General features: G+C 38.9%; 1 protein-coding gene across 4 annotated transcripts in view; it reads right to left on the reverse strand.

Annotated features, from left to right (window-relative positions):
* Positions 1–259: 259 nt before the first annotated feature.
* brip1 (BRCA1 interacting helicase 1) overlaps positions 260–17,514 on the reverse strand; it is a 46,613-nt gene continuing 29,358 nt past the window's right edge. For 2 of the 4 annotated variants that reach the window (XM_032545261.1, XM_032545259.1), the window contains exons 15-20: positions 16,485–16,644; positions 15,838–15,959; positions 6,635–6,747; positions 6,476–6,558; positions 6,050–6,334; positions 260–2,716 (exon numbers count right to left, since the gene is read on the reverse strand). In XM_032545261.1, coding sequence (XP_032401152.1) covers positions 2,067–2,716; positions 6,050–6,334; positions 6,476–6,558; positions 6,635–6,747; positions 15,838–15,959; positions 16,485–16,644 — 1,413 coding nt within the window. In that variant the 3' untranslated portion in view covers positions 260–2,066. The remainder of the gene's footprint in view (positions 2,717–6,049; positions 6,335–6,475; positions 6,559–6,634; positions 6,748–15,837; positions 15,960–16,484; positions 16,645–17,514) is intronic. The other 2 variants (XM_032545263.1, XM_032545262.1) reach the window with 2 other exon arrangements.

Raw genomic sequence — 17,514 nt, forward strand, 5'->3', positions numbered from 1 at the left:
AGCCAAAACATTACATACAATACAAAACATTTCCCAGTTACTGAACCAGCTCTTTGACTGGCACTTATAACCCCTAACAATAGTTTTTCTAGATATGCAAAAACAAGTATGTGTGTGTGAGATTAATCATCTTCAGAATACTTGAAATGGGAAATCTTTTTTTAGTAACAGACTTTGTTAAATTGTCTCACATGCAATTTTAACACAATGTCTCTAAGTGCAGATTTAATGCTCTGGCTGAAGAAAAGTCTGAAATATGTTAATGGAAAAACATTTTAATTGCAGACCACAACTGAGTCTTTGAGTAACATGGGCTGCCCATTAAGAGCTTTTAACACACATTCGCAGTCCTCTCTACGCTCTGAGTTTTCATTATGTTAACGAGAGGTCATGCACGATTACACCGACAAGGGTCTTGGTTAGGCAGCTGATGGGGAAAGAAAGGCTTTAATGGAACACTTGTCTCCTCTGCGCAAATCCCACATTGGTGAAGATTTTTTTGTGTAATGAGAAGGATCAAATCAGGGTAATCATCTTTCATGTTATTGTTCAGTCTTTCTTCCACTCAGGCTGTTTGATGAGCCTACACTTCGCATCGACCTGATTAAATGACATACACTCTTCATGCTGAAACACTCAGATATGGCGCTTAAAGTGCTGATTAAAAGACTGTATCCAAAGTCACAAATGTGTGTTATTTAAAAAAAATTAATAAATAAAAAAAAAAACTGTAAAGCCCGGGGATGTCACGATGTAATGCCAGGTGTAGGCTCAGGTAGTGAAGCACTGCAGACTGGAGTCTTTTTAAGACTTATAGATATCTCACTACTGACCGCCATGATGAGCTGTTACCTCAGAAGGACAGTCCAAAGCTGAGATCCTTAAACTAGCTTTTTTTTTATTATTATTATTATAGGAAAAATACTGACAACTTATAACATCTCAAAACATCCATACTTCAAAAATCTAAAAAAATCCCTTTTTGCAATATTCTGTTAGGAAATGTTTTAATGGGTAATAACTTAAAGAGACAGTTGTTTAAGATGGTAAAGACCCCAGATTGTTTTGTTATATTTCATTCTTGTTCGTTTACACAGCCAGATATTAAATATTAAATCTGTATTTATTCAAACAGTTTGCACTGAAATTCCAATTGTTATTATCACAGAAAGTAAAGGAATCATTAACAACTCTAATAAGAGTATAATTGGGAGAAAATACATAAATGTATATCTTCTAACATCAGTGCTACTCAAAGAACCCCAAATACAAGCAATGAAAATAACTCAAAGCAGGGCATCATTTAGTGATGACATCTAAACAACTAACTTTTACTGATTATATCTGTTTTATTTAATGAAAGCGGCATCATCATTCATGTAGCGTAGGGTGGGTTTATTTATATTATTGCTTTTCTACCCATAACACTTTGAAGGATTTAGAAGAAAAAACAGAAAAAAAACAATTAAATGAAATAGTAAAATTCTACTTTAGCTTAACTAGCTATTTATCAGTATATGATCCAACAGTAAAACAAATCCATACCAAACCCACAGTAGATAACCTAAAACTACTTAATTAGTGAGATGGTCCTCCATTCAGGATTCAATCGGGCATAATAGAGCTTCTGCTGTGTTCACTCATTACCGACAGACACATCATTAAACTGAACTACATAATTATTTACTCCTGCAGAAAATGGATGAATTCCTACTTGTGTATTTTAATGATTTAAAAAAGAGATGTTCAGTTTATGCAGCAATCTTGATAATGTTGGTTGGTTTTCTTTATTTGAGCTTTAACAAGAAGAGCCGTCACAACACATGAGCAGCAGGCAAGCGACGGCTGCGTGCAGTGTCAGAGTATTAATTGCCTGAGGCAGCTGGAACATTCAACATTAAGGGAATATAAACAATTTAAGATCGAACATGATTAAGAATCAAGAAGCAAAAACACAATATAAACACAGACAATTTCATTGCATGGTTTGAGTCCTTTGCTAATATTTGGTGGAAACCTTCCTTCTCTGTAAGGATGCAGTGTGTGTGCTACTCTGTGTGTCCAGGCTATTGGTTACCTGTCTGACTGAGGGAAACTCTCTGTCTGGACCTGGACAGCCTGTGAAGTCTACTTCCTCTCTGTCTGCTCTGGCTCTCATTCTCCTCTGTTTTCTCACTTTGCTGCAGTGCCTCCGTGTCCTCTTTCTGGCCCTGTGATAGCTCTGTGCTTTGCTTACTGACTGAAACAACACTCTGTTCACCAAATGCAGTGGCTAAATCCTGAGATGGAGTGGCTGATCTCTCTGTGCCAGGATCAACTCTGGGAGAGGACACATGGTTCTCTTTCGGCGGGTTTCCTTCATCCTCAAAAAGTTCCGGAGTATAGAAAACACTCTTGTCCTCGTCATCATCAGAAGACTTTGCTGGTACTGGTGATTCACTTTTAAAGCCGGGAGGGGTGGTTATTGTGGACACCCCCGGAGCCTCAGTGTTTTCACTGAGACAGTTTCCATCCGTTTGGTTAGTGCGCAATGTTTCCAGATTCATTGGTGGAGAAGAGATCTGCAGGGCCCCAGGCCGGACGGAGCAGTTCGCTGGTTTCGCTTTAAAGATGGGCGTCTTAAGGTTGGTGTTTGTAGGGTTGATGGTGAAAATGTGATACAAATGCTGGGCTGAGAGTTGCTTAGCTGGAGCACTTCGCAGTGCCTTCAGTGGCTCTGTGCAAACAAAAAACAATTTCAAATCAGCTCACAGACCACTTGTTTTACTTTTTAACTAGCAAAACTAGACAGTGTGTCATGACTGGGAGATAAAGATCCAGTCAATGTGGGCATACGCTCAATATAACCCAAACAAAGGTCAATGGGAATTAATTAAAAGCAACAGTCCAACATCTGCTCATCAACTCGCTGCAGCGCCACTCAGGCACGCAAAAGATCTTACAGTAATGAGGCGAGCCACTCTACCTACCCCATGCTACCCCCCAAAAACCGCCCACCCCCCCAATTCTGAGGGAGCCGGAGGGGTAGAAGGAGGTGGACTGCTGCCTTTCTACCATTTCATTCACCTCACTGAAATAGCTGCTTAACCTCCACATGAACCCAAAGACAATAGGTGCTCACCAAGGCAATGTGCAAACACGCCACCTCGGCACATTTTCTGCTACTGATGTCATCCCTACACATATCCTGAGTGTAAAAATGGTTGAAATGGAATAATAACTATTTCTGTACAAAACATTCAGTAGTTACGTTGGTCCAACTAGAACAAAAAATAGTAAAAGTGTCCTTTATTAGACACATAATGCACCACTGTATCAATTATTAATAACACACCAATGAACTTTAGTGTTGTATTAAATTTACATGTTTACATGAGAACCTAAGGTCTTAAAAACATAAATGCATTCGAAGTGCAGTTTACACATTTTCAATGCAATAATCTGGTAAAAAATGTATTTCAGTTTTCATTCTTTAAACAAATGTAAAGAATTGTGAATAAAGATACTAGAGAATCAACAAATACAGTGGTCAAAATAAACACATTAAGGCTTTAGGACTTAAAATTGTGTATTATGTCAAAATATTTTATGCTCAAAAATCTTCCGGTAACCACAAACTATGTTTTGGTTATAATATGAATTCATATTTAAATATACATCTGAACTAACATCATCCACATACAAAATCTCTTTGTGTGAGCTCATTGGGACTCATTGGGAAAGTCTAAATGAAATGAGAATGTGATCCTCTCACTAATTTGTAAATATTTTCTTTGAATTTTTATGGATTTTAAATGGTAGCATGTTCAGAATATTTTCTGTGAAATAAAAACCCGTAAAACATAGGCACTTAGGTGTTTCAGTCTTTTACTGAGTAGAAGACTGAATAGAAATAGAATCTATTTGTTTTTATTTCTTGAAATACAAATAATGAAAAACAAAAAATGATTACAGAGCATCAATCTGAAGTCGACAAACGTGCTGTTTTTAAGATATTGCAATCAGTCTTGATTGTACATATACTTTTTCATTTTCAAACAGGCATTTCTTGAGCCAGCTGTTGTGTTGACAAAGTGAGAAATACCATAAGTACTTTGCTGTTTACCAAAGACCAAATAGATCCTAGAGCAACATGCATACATCTATACCTGATCTCCAGCTGTCTCTGGATAACAATGACAGTTGGAACATTCCAACATCTGCTCATCAGCTTGCTGTAGCGCCACTCAGGCACGCAAAAGACCTTACAGTAATCAGGCTAGCCACTCAACCTAGCCCATACTACCCCCCAAATCTGAGGGAGCCGAAGGCGTAGGTCACCAGTCCATCACAGGGCAACACAGAGACACACAGCACAAACACCATGTTCACACACACTCACACCTAAAGACCAAAATAATGGCACCAGTTAATCCAATATGAATATTTCGGGACCGTGAGGGACAGCAGTAGTACACAGAGAGAACTTGTGCAAGCACATCACATAGAGAAGGTTCATGCAGGAGGGCCCTGACTGCTATTTGACTCCTACAACCCAGCAAGCCAACTGCTGCTGTGCAACCTGCGGTTGGCTCTCTATGTACTAAATTCTAAGTAACAAAAAATCATTACCAGAGAAAACAGTGCATTCTTAAATTCCAAAGCATTTCTTTAAAGTTAAATTAAAAAAGGAACATAGAAAAGTATTCATCAGTTTAAGCCAATAAAGGATTGATTTGTTTTCTAAATTGCGTGTGTGTTGGGGCGTGGGGGAGTACAACGGGCGACAATCTAACAACAGAGAATAGAACACAAAAGAAAATTTTAACAAATAAAAAGCACAATTCATCTGTGTTGTTTGTTTTTGTACAGCTGGAACAGCATCTTAAGGTCAGGAGCTGGAACGAAACAACAAAATGTCTCCACCACCAGGTCAATAGAATTACAAAAGAAAAACGAAGCTTCTGCTCCAACCAGTTCACTTCAGTCTGAGTTCCCAGAATGAATAAAAACATGTTAGCTAAATGAAACAAACAGTACTGTCCAAATATCCCGCTTTAAACTTTAAATATTGTACGCCAACCTGTAGTGTCAATATAAGGTTAATGTGGTGAACAGGATCAGCATTCTGGACCAGGTTAAAGACTTGCTGGGAGTTTGGAGTATGCTCTTACTGAAACTGATAAACATAGAAATATGATAAGGCTATCATATTTCTATGTTTACATGTTTACATGAGAACATGTAAACATGTTCTCATGTTTACATGAGAGCCATTCATTAATATGAATTAATTCATATTAATGAATTAATTCATTAATATGAATTAATTCATATTCATTAATATGAATTAATTCATATTAATTCATATTAATATGAATTAATATGAATTAATTAATATGAATTACATATTAATTCATATTAATATGAATTAATATGTAATTCATATTAGAGTATGAATTACATTATCTTTTTTAAATTGCTCTGAAACTGTGAAAAACTGGAGATCATGTAGGTATAAGTTACAGTATGAATTTGGAAAAATGTTAAATTATATTTTTATCTCCTTTTTTTCATATAACTGGTACCTTCAGTATCCTAAAAGGTTTTCACAGCTCTAAACATCCCAACATGAACCCATGTGTGAATCTCATCACAAATCCTCCAGTACATCTTGGTATTGAATCTGTGTATCCTCTTCTCTGATCCTTATATTGCTTTCCTTTCATACATTAGTTAATGTCTTTTCATACCTTGATAGTTATTCAGTTAATTTGTTCCTTTATTTATATTTGTTATGTAAAAGTGGCCAAGAAATCTTACTTTAGTCACATCAGACATGACGGAACTTCAAAGGTAGTAGATAGAAAAACACAGCAGTAATCCTGGTACAAATGCTGCATGTTTAAATGCCTCTTCTTGCCATTTAAAAAGGAACCTTATCAGGTATGACGTTCCAAATCAGTAGATAAGTTTCATATGTAAAGTTTGGTTTGTGTTCGACAATAAATAAGCATGTCTTAAGACTTAAATTCTAAAGTAAGTCAAGTAAAATTTTATGTTTCCTCACCTGCTGTGTTACTGTGTTCAGTTTTCAGCTGTGTGATTGTGTTCTGCTGGGAATAAGGGGGTTTGTTACATGAATTGGTTCTCCGAGGTTCTGGTTCTCCATTAAAACTCTGAGCCGACACAGACAAGGGACTACTGTTAGACAAATCAGAAACGTTGAGCGTCGGGTTGTTCACAGGGGCCACCTCCACATTCTGTTGCACCTCAGAGAAAGCTTTCAGGGACTGCATAGCATTGCTGAAGGTGTCGTGATGCTGGACAAGCTGGCGGACCCATTTAGACAAACCTAGGATTGCACAAACAGACAAACAGCAGAGGTAACCGGCTCAAAGAGTCGCTCAGTGGATAAATATTGCCATCTAGTGCTCAAACTGAAAGGTTATGTGAGACTGACTAACAAATTGAGTTCATCAAAAACATTCAAAACCTGCAATGTATTTATTAGGATTGTTCTTGTATCGGTCATCCACCAGAATCAGGGCACCCCAGTCATTTCTGTGCCGGATGCATCTGTAAAATAACATGGAAACATGTCATTACAGAAGGAAGTGCAAATAGCACCTTTAGGACAGAGTGAGGCGTTTACCTCCCCAGCGCCTGGTTTAGAGCTCTGTAGGCCTGGATCTCATACCAGCGATGGCCTGGAAGGAGACCTCTCGACTTGCAGTGCTGGTCATTGTACTTCATCTTTAGTTCCACCTAAAAATCACATACAACACATTTGTTACGTGATGTTTGTTTTTTTACTATTCTAAAGAAAACACTTTACTTTTGTATATTAAAGCTGCACCATGTAACTTTTATAAACAATATGCTTTTTACATGTTTCTTAAAACTGTCATTGTATCCTGACAGTTTTTTCTGTGAAAAAAATCAACTCCTCTCCTTTCTCCCTGTGGTCCTACTGCCATCTGCAGAAGCTCCCTGTCGGAAACCAATCAGAGCCAGGCGGAAAGTCTTAGTCTTAGTGCTGTCAGACACTCTCGTGTACATGCTGATGGTTTTAACAAATATATAAAAAACATTTTGTTTATAAAAGTTACAAGGTGCAGCTTCAAGCATTGCACCAGGCATCTAATAAATCTGTGCTTCACCTACATTTTCTTGTAATTATTTGGACTATTTGTAATTTACTGCACACAAATTATTAAATGTGCTAAAAGAATAAAAACTTTCACAATGAAATTGTGCATGTACTGTACACTCTAATTGTTGAATAAATTATGAAATTAAGCAATATTATAGTTTCAATTCAATTAAAGTAAAGACGCTAGAAATTAGTCATTCATAGTAAATTCAACAACAGAGTCCAGATAACCCTGCTTCAAGTACAATTCCAGTCAGATTCATCATAAAAATGTTAATAAATATTGGTCTCTGAGGTATGTTTTAAAGTGACGGATTGCATCAAATCTTTACTTGGATGCAGTCATTTGTCTTGCGTAGAAACATGACAGTGGCAAGGAAGCATTGTTTAACTAGGTAACGGTTTAAAGGACAGGACATAGACAGAGACACTGATGGGGCTGGTAACAATCTCTTTATTCCATAAAGTTAGTAAACATAATTGTGAATGTTAACATCAAGAAGAGGGGAAATGTGATGGAAAATGCTCAAACTATTCTGGCCTCCAAACAGCCTAATCTCAGCCTAATCTCTAGAAATATTTGTTTCTCTGGGTTTTATCATCTTATTAAAATGGAACATTTTAAGCACAGTTTTAAGAGTAATGTGTCTGCCTCACAGACAAAACCGGGAGCTGGTTACACAAGAAGAGTGAACTGATAAATGAAGGTTCAGTTTCAGATTCTTTCAGAAACTCGAGAAACTCACAAACCTTACAGTGTGAGAGCAAAGTGATCTGCAGGGAGCAAACAGAATTACAGCCTCTTTAAAGAAGGAGTTTGCTCATTTGGGTTTTTATCTGCAAGGAGAAATGATCTATTTGACAAAAGCAGAGCTTGACCTGGTTCACCAAGGTTCCCCAAACTAAAACTAGAAAACAAAATAATGTCTTTCAATGTCATTTATGGTTAGTACATTTCTAAGTGATTAGTTTGAAGACAAGAATGTCCTGTTTTGTATTTGTTTTTAATTTGGGAGTTAGGCTAAATATGACAGATTATCATCAGCATAAAGACGGAACTTATTTCCACGCAGTTCACGAATACAGCCTAATAGAAGAATGTAGAAAGGCACTGAACTAGTGAGATAAAATCCTAGCCTGATGGGTTACATTTCCTCAGGTCATGATTCTAACAAACTGTTATATAAAGTCACATTAAACACAGTAAAGTTGGCAAAGTTTTATCCAAAATGATTAATATGTAAGATGAGACGAAGCAGTAGGTGGTCATATAAGGTCTGAAATTGCGAGATATTACCTGGCCTCCCCAACAGATGTCTTCTAAAAGGAAAATAGAGAGCAAAGCAGAGGTGGGAGGAGGCAGGCAAGATGGGCCAGGCAACATCAAGCATCCCTGCACAAAAATGCCAAGAAAGCATCCATCCATTTGCATCTGTCGCTGCTGATTTTGGCGCTAACCTTTCAGAATTGACAAGTGAAAAGTTCAGCTGGCGTCTGACGAGATGCCATACAGGGCAGGCTGCTGAGCACAGCTCTAACTGCTTTTGACAGGTACCGTGTGTTCGCCCAGAGCCACAAAACACGGGGCCGCGGCAGGTACACCCTGTCCCCTCACACGCATCAAGCAACAGCACTATGGCTTGCCAAAGATGCTATAAACAAATAAGCAGTCACAGGAAATCCAAAAAGTCAGCCCAAAGTTTTATCACAATTGATGACACCTCAGCTAAGACGTTGTAAAGCCGGTAGACAATGAACGCCAATGTTTGCTAGCAGATCCAAAACAGTAGCAAAGGCTGTCAGAGGAAGCCAGACTGTAACATAGGAAGGTTTAGAAATGCTGTTGGCTTGGTGGTGAGAACTTTGCCAACATATGAGACACCAGAGCAGTTAAGGAATCCACTTCTCAATCCACAGAAAGGGTACTAGCCTCAAGCCAGCGGTGTCATCTAAATGCAATCACAGTCCACTTCAGCATCAGAGCCATCACATTCCCGGTCTCTACCATGTCACCGTTCAATCCAACATGACAGGTTGCATATGTGAAAAAGCCAATTCTGGCTGCTAGCAAATATCACAAATGTGCAAGAAACCACAAGCTAGAAGGGATTAGTTAAAATGTCAAGAGATCACTCAGCTTGCTTTGGCCTTGTCCTCCACAGCAACCTGTTCATCTCCACAAACATTTATTCGTCCACGAGGCATGAGTCGCAGCTCAGCGCATCTGCCTCAGCTACGTTTTACGTGGGGTGTGTGTGCGCGTCAGCGTGCACGCCCCTGGCAGTCAGGGACATCTTGTGCCTGTCACTCAGATTGCTGAGCGCCTCATCTGCCACATGTGGCTGAGCTGACAGCTGAGAGGCTCAACTTTGAAACTGTGTGTGCTCTTGTGTGTGGGTGTGTGTGTGTGCCCACACTGACAAAGGCGTTAGGCTATCACGCTCCTTTCCAATAGACCCATGGATCAGCTCACACTATCTGCACAAAGTCACCCCTCATCTTCCAACTCACTTGTTGGTATATAGAAACATCAGTGTATAGAAAATATGAAAATATTTGGACTGAAGGCTCAACCTAAAGACCATATCAGCTTAAAAATCTTGACTTCATCAAAATTAAGAATTTCCTTAATTTTGTGAAATCAATTATCAGCTGATACATGTGAAGCCAATCTTATACAAAGGTCTAAAAATCAAATACTGTCCTCTTCAGCTCTGCCATTAGAGAGGTTCGACTGATAGACCAGCCCACCAGGTCATGTCTGCACGTTTGCAGTTAATAGTATATATTAATAGTCACTCGACTGTTGCCAATTCAGCAACTTTCTTGCTATATTTAGACAACATTTCAGACAAAAAAAAATGGGTATAGGCCATCGGAATCGGCAGGTCAGACTTTTTAAAGATCTGTAATGGGCCAAACTGGAATTGGTACACCCCTAATCAGAACATTAATTCTTTCACTTTTTGCTGTGTAAAGCAACATGTACTGTGAATAAATATTTCACACAATTTATTTGAAGTTTTTAGAAAGCAAACAGACGTCACAGAATTTGTAGTTTCGTTGGACGGAGGAAAGCGCTCCCTCCCACTCTCCTCCTCCCCGTCCACCCGGTTGAAAGTCAGGAGTTAGAGTAGCGAGCGTTGCCATGGCGACTGGTGAGCTTTGATCGATAGTGTTATCCAGCTTTAAAAATGTGTAATTTATTTGCAATGTGGACACAGAGTGGAATGAGTCTGCTGTGCTCTCACTATTAGTGACGGTATGGTGTTAAACAGATGACTGTGTCAGACTGACTGAAGAGTTGAGGAAGCAGGAGAAGCTAATGGCGGCTAATGGCCGCTCTTGCTGCTCGCTGAGACCAGACAGGCTGTCTATAACCGGGCCGCAGAGCCTTAGTGTAGAAATGCAGAAATGTATCTTCCTTATCCAATTATATTTTTTTGGCAACTAAAGTATGGATATAAGTTTTAGCCAGTTACCAGCATCATCACATGCAGAGCTTCTGAAAATGTGCAGTTTCAAAATGCTAAAATTTTCCATCATACTGTTGTTTTAAAGTTATTTTAAAGAGAAGCCAGCAAAACTGCCTGTGTGACCAGGGTGTCCTTTGACTGTATGGAACAAAGAGAAACACAAAGTCTCTGAACACCACTGGTTATCTAAGGAAAAAACACTTTTCCATAGCCTACACAGAAATATGTCTAGTTGCACAACAAGGACAGTCATGGCTTAGACACTAAAAAGAAAAAAAAAACTCACTCTTATCAAGTTCATTACAAAATGTCATCACACCACTGTGAATTATATTTACAGGTGGCATGGCCTGGTATGGCTGCCCGAAGGAATTCCCATTAGTTAACTTTTATTTACAAGGCATTACATGGACTCCCGCCAGCCTGTGTCTGTTACACTGAGAAATGTTGACTTTTATACTTCTTGCTCACACAACTTGCTAGTTCTTTCTGTCCTGCTAAGAAGGCTTTCATTCACTCCACTTCCTTTTCTTGGAACTTGCTACAAGAAACTTTGAGATTGACTGGATTCAATATTATTATTGAAGAAATATTCTGCTTCAATATTAGGCCATACTAAGGCTGGGCAATATGGCTGAAAAATGCATCACGATGAAAGCATTATTCATCTGTCAATATACAGGGTTTGGACAATGAAACTGAAACACCTGGTTTTAGACCACAATAACTTATTAGTATGGTGTAGGGCCTCCTTTTGCGGCCAATACAGCGTCAATTCGTCTTGGGAATGACATATATAAGTCCTGCACAGTGGTCAGAGGGATTTTAAGCCATTCTTCTTGCAGGATAGTGGCCAGGTCACGACGTGATGCTGGTGGAGGAAAATGTTTCCTGACTCGCTCCTCCAAAACACCCCACAGCGGCTCAATAATATTTAGATCTGGTGACTGTGCAGGCCATGGGAGATGTTCAACTTCACTTTCATGTTCATCAAACCAATCTTTCACCAGTCTTGCTGTGTGTATTGGTGCATTGTCATCCTGATACACGGCACCGCCTTCAGGATACAATGTTTGAACCATTGGATGCACATGGTCCTCCAGAATGGTTCGGCCCATCTAGCACAAGTATGGGGCCAAGGGAATGCCATGATATGGCAGCCCAAACCATCACTGATCCACCCCCATGCTTCACTCTGGGCATGCAACAGTTTGGGTGGTACGCTTCTTTGGGGCTTCTCCACACTGTAACTCTCCCGGATGTGGGGAAGACAGTAAAGGTGGACTCATCAGAGAACAATACATGTTTCACATTGTCCACAGCCCAAGATTTGCGCTCCTTGCACCATTGAAACCGACGTTTGGCATTGGCACGAGTGACCAAAGGTTTGGCTATAGCAGCCCGGCCGTGTATATTGACCCTGTGGAGCTCCCGACGGACAGTTTTGGTGGAAACAGGAGAGTTGAGGTGCACATTTAATTCTGCCGTGATTTGGGCAGCCGTGGTTTTATGTTTTTTGGATACAATCTGGGTTAGCACTCGAACATCCCTTTCAGACAGCTTCCTCTTGCATCCACAGTTAATCCTGTTGGATGTGGTTCGTCCTTCTTGGTGGTATGCTGACATTACCCTGGATACCGTGGCTCTTGATACATCACAAAGACTTGCTGTCTTGGTCACAGATGCGCCAGCAAGACGTGCACCAACAATATGTCCTCTTTTGAACTCTGGTATGTCACCCATAATGTTGTGTGCATTGCAATATTTTGAGCAAAACTGGGCTCTTACCCTGCTAATTGGACCTTCACACTCTGCTCTTATTGGTTCAATGTGCAATTAATGAAGATTGGCCACCAGGCTGGTCCAATTTAGCCATGAAACCTCCCACACTAAAATGAGAGGTGTTTCAGTTTCATTGTCCAACCCCTGTAGATAAGTATTAGTTAGTTTTTAGTATTAAATATCTGAAAAACTGCCAGACCTTTCCTCTATTATCCAGTTTTCACTCCATGCTCTTGTTATTTTTAATTTTCAGCAGCTATGAGGCACAGTGGCAAAACCTCATATGGCTGCTGAGCAAGTTACTCAACAAGTGGTTGCTAGGTAACCAAAGACAGTGAGATAGTTGATGCCACTCAGCTTCCTTAGCTGGCCGTGAGACGTGGAGTAGCTAAAGCCTTTCCTCTGACTACATCCCCCAGAATGCTGTGTAATTTTGGATCCGAGTTCAGTAACTGACACCTTCTTAAATAATGGCTTAAGTCAATTTTGAGAAAAAAATATTTTGTTTTTTAAAAAAAAAATCACTACCTCTTGTCAAAAGTTGATATAGGCAAAAAAAAATCCCTTTTGTCAAAAATTGACTTAGGCCATTATTTATTGAATCTATTGATATTGATCATGTGTCTATTGTGATACATATTGTTATTGATTATTTGTTCAGCCCTAGTGCATACTATCATATAGATTTATGTTTTGTTTGTTGAGTCTATGTTGCATGACTTTGTGTTTATGATGTAAAGCACTATCATTGCCGCTGAAATGTGCTATACAAATAAAATTTGATTGATTGATTGATTTATATTCACATTCTAGGTATTAACATGAGAAACAGCATAATAATTCTTTATGTCTGTATTCTCCCTGTCCTTCTAAATATCCAAGACTTGCCTGCAAATCTGGTTTAAACAGGGCCGGCCACTACATCTGGAGCAAAGGCTGACCTTTGATTTTTGTGGTAGTTTAAAGGGAACAGCAAATCACACATTGACAGCTGCTGCAAATACCTTGCTGTTAAGAAAACAACAGCAGCAAAACAACAGCAAGCAAGTAAAACCTGTCACAACGTTAAGGTATTTGCTACTACATATAGCGACAAAACTCTTTTTTAATGACTGCTAATTCTGCAGCTAATCAATATGCTTGACAGCAAGTTGGAACAAGTTGTTTAAACACACATTTATTTCAATAAATTAGAAAGCAAGTTCTTGGAGGAGCATCTGAGCTCATAAAAGAAATGACAATAATTAAACACAAACAAGTGATAATCTGATTTTTTTTTTTTACCAAAAACTTCAATAATTTTCTCTGTACCTGTGTTTATCCTCCCCTAAAAAAAGGACTGTGCATTGGTTGGTTTAAGCAGACTAGCTGCATGGCCTTGTGGTCATTAGTATCAATGTCCTCCTCATCCTCTCAACAGTGTAACACGAATGGCTCACAGACCTTTGCAGCCCCTAAGGGCCTCTCCAGAGGCAACACTACCTCTACTGCTACACAAGGAGACATGAGGAGGTCAAAAAACCCTTGGAAAAGAAGAAATGAAAATAAAAAGACAGGGTGTAAAATATTGTTGGGGTGTTTCTTATGATGCAACCTAAGCAGTAGTACAAACATACATTTCATCTCTACAAGATAGTAACTTAAGTCCTTAAGAATTATTGTCTGTCTCATAATTCTTTTTATGAGGCAGACAAACATAAAAATAATTAATTACTGGTAGCATAAAGAAAACCAGATTGTGGTTAGATGAAAAAAAAAGTAAAAACAAAATGCAAACAATCTTTTTTCCTTTGAATGACTAAAAACAAAAACCTGAGGATGTCACCTTTAAAGACAACACAAAGTTAAAGCGCTAGCAGTTACCACCTGAACCTACAAGCTTCACAGTTATGACAACAGTCAACAAGAGACAGCAGGAGCTGGCGAGCTCTCTGTGGAGCTCTGCATGTGCAGCACATAAACAAAGGCTGTGGATGTGAGCACAGAATATGTCATTAGAAATGTACGCTTCTTCACGCTCGGTCAGCTCCACCTTGGTCCTAACTAGCTTTGGCTTTCTCAATCCTCCCCCTGGTGCTCTGTGCCATCCACTCATTTCCTGTTTTTTCCTGTCTGTCACAGTGGAACATCACATTTTGATACTGTGCATTGGATGTTTTTAATTTAGTTATTGTGTTGACTAAATAAATAAAATAACACAGTAAAATGGCAAAGCTGAACTAAATGAACTTTAATTTTTGATACTATGAGAATACACTCCTTTTAAATCAGTGACAGCAGTCTAAACAGGTAATGCTGGCGTTACTAAGGCCAAAATTTGACATTACATTACACCTTTTAAATCCATGGCCCAAACCTAGGTTGCCTGTCAGTCATGTGCATTTTGTTGGATAGGTCCGGCTGCTGAAGACTGGCTATGGATTTTAATGGTTGGGTTAAAACATCAATAACTACTCCCACTGTGGACCCATATTATCAAGGGAGTTTAAATATTTCACCAGTTTGGGTATTACAGGAGAGTTTCAGTGACCCATGATGGTTACTTTTCAGATCAAATTATTTCAGAACTCAATAATGACACAAAACTTACATGAAGGTGGTTTAATTACAAATCACCTGCTATGGTGAAACTTTACCATATTTAAAGTTAATTTTTCACAACCAACTCAAAAGTACTAAAATAAATAAACAACAATGATGATACATAACAGAAGCAATGACCCGAGTGCTGACAACTAAGGTGAAGGGCTAAAGTGAAAGGGTCTAAGAAGCTTCAATCACCAACACGTCCTTCCACGCTGACAGAACAGGTTAGTGAAAGCTTCATCATGCTCTGACAGGAGGATGAGTAAAGGGGAGGAAAAGTAGGAGGCAGGGGAGCCTCGAATTTAAAGGTCAACTTTTCTACTAAAGATGAAAAACACACCACAACATTGTTTGAGGTTGTTGTTTTTTTTCATGGATCACCAAAAAAAGGATGCTTTTCCTTGTTGTTGGTTTGTGTAACTGTGTACCTAAGTTTTTCCCCAAAGTGTGTCAAATGTGTCAGATCCTAGAGCCACATAAAATGAAAAACGGATGAACTCCTGAGAAAATATTGTTAACGTGTTAATCCAGTTTGTTTCAGGTGGACAGATGAATGTTAAAAACGATGCAACAAATAAAAAGGTAAACTAGGGTAGTAACTTAGATGTCACTTCCTGTAATAATGTGTATTCAACCATTTTAATATAATCCAAGAAGATTTTAACTCATGTTGCTCATGTTGTCAGATGTAGTAATGTTTCCTTATCATATCTTAGCATTCTAGCTTTCACTCTAGCTTTTTTTTTTATCTTTCCAATCTCACATAAATTGTATTCTGAGTTGACAATCCAGATGATCTTATTTACATATTCTGCTTTTCCTTGGGAAAGATCGACAGGTTTCTGTGAGTCTACTTGCCTGGAGGTCTTTGATGTTTGGAAAAGGAATTCCAATGGTCACTACTGCTCTGGCATTGTCATCTGTGAAGTCTAGGCCTTCACTGACCTTACCCCTGCATACAGCAATAAGTAGTGCACCGTCTAGAAAAGAAGCAAACAAAGTTCCAATCAACACAGTACAAATACCAGCAAAAGTCTGAAAAAAGACAAAAATATACCCTAGTAGATGAGCATTCTTTCTGACCAATTATACTTTACATACTGCAGCAAAGCTTCTCTTTGGGGGTGCAATGATAAATCATTCAGCAAATAAATTGGCTATCGGTTGGTACATGTCAAGCTGACCTTATGAACTGATCTTATTACTGACCGACGCACCCACCAGGTCATGTCTGCACATGCTTGGTTAAACAACTCAAAAACTTTATTGCTGTAAATACCGACTTTTCAACCAGAAAAAATAAAAAAACGGTATCGGCCAAAATCAGAATTGGGAGCTCAGACCTTTTAAAGATTGACGATCCCGATCGTTCTGATGTAGCTACACATCATCAATAACATTTTACAGCAGGAGTCACTACTGCAGGGTTGGGCTAATATACTTAAATACTGTCATGAATGATGCTAGTAGTTTAGAGTCAAGTTGGTAATGTGTATCTCTCTCACCTCTACCTTCACAAGTTTTTATGGCATCGTAGTACATCTGAAGTAGCTCGTCAAAGTCCCCCTTCCCACCACCGCGGGGCTCTGTGATGACGGTTTTCTCTTGTTCCAGCTTCTCCCACAGACCAGTGTTGACCCAACGGTCTTTCAGCTTGTCCAGCATCTGTTCAATTAAATTGTTTTGTTGTTTTTGCCTTTGCTAAATGGTGACACACCATCTCAACAGATGATTTCTCTGCAACACAGGCCTTACACTATTGACACCAATCAATAGCTATGTTTACATCCATAAAATTCCTTGATTGGGTTGATTTAGTACAGAAGCACTGATATGAAGATAGGTGAAAAATTTCCTTTAAAAAACAACACAGAAGCTGTATTTCCATCTATGTTGAACATCAAAACAAACAAATGTAGTAGTGTGTTCATTCTGAGCGCCCAGAATGGACCCACACCAGTTTCCAATACTGGCTGAGACCTTACTGCACTTACTAAGGTTTAGCTGCGATAAGCATGGCGTCTAACCACTGCAGGTATAAATGTGTCATGTTGGCATAGGACACATGCACTGTCGGCTCAGTTTGCCACTGTGATGGCCAAATCCATGGCCACACTCCTTTGTTGGTAATTCCTTTTATACACAGTTTATTTTTTCATATAAACACAACAACACTTTAGTTTCAATAAAAACATTTATTAGTTGATTTGAATGCATTTGTTCTATTTGTTAGCGTGCACATTTAGTTGGCATATGTATTTATATCAACTTAAAATTAATTTTGTTTGCTTAAGGTTAACTCTGTTTGTTTTCCTGCCGGTACTTGCCTGCCTTGGAGTTGCCAGAAAGGATGGGGGCCAGGGCTCAGCAGACTTAAATGCTGATTGGACTGCACCACTAGTTCCTGCTGGCAGGGGGAATTTGTAGTTTCTTTGTTTAGATAAGTTTTGTATTTAAGTAAATAGTAGTATTTAAAGCTTAATATTTTTGATTTTCATTTTTGGGTCTTTAGTTTAGCCAAACTTAGCTGTACTG

Source organism: Xiphophorus hellerii, chromosome 18 (assembly GCF_003331165.1).
Source record: "Xiphophorus hellerii strain 12219 chromosome 18, Xiphophorus_hellerii-4.1, whole genome shotgun sequence".
Taxonomy (NCBI): Eukaryota; Metazoa; Chordata; class Actinopteri; order Cyprinodontiformes; family Poeciliidae; genus Xiphophorus; species Xiphophorus hellerii.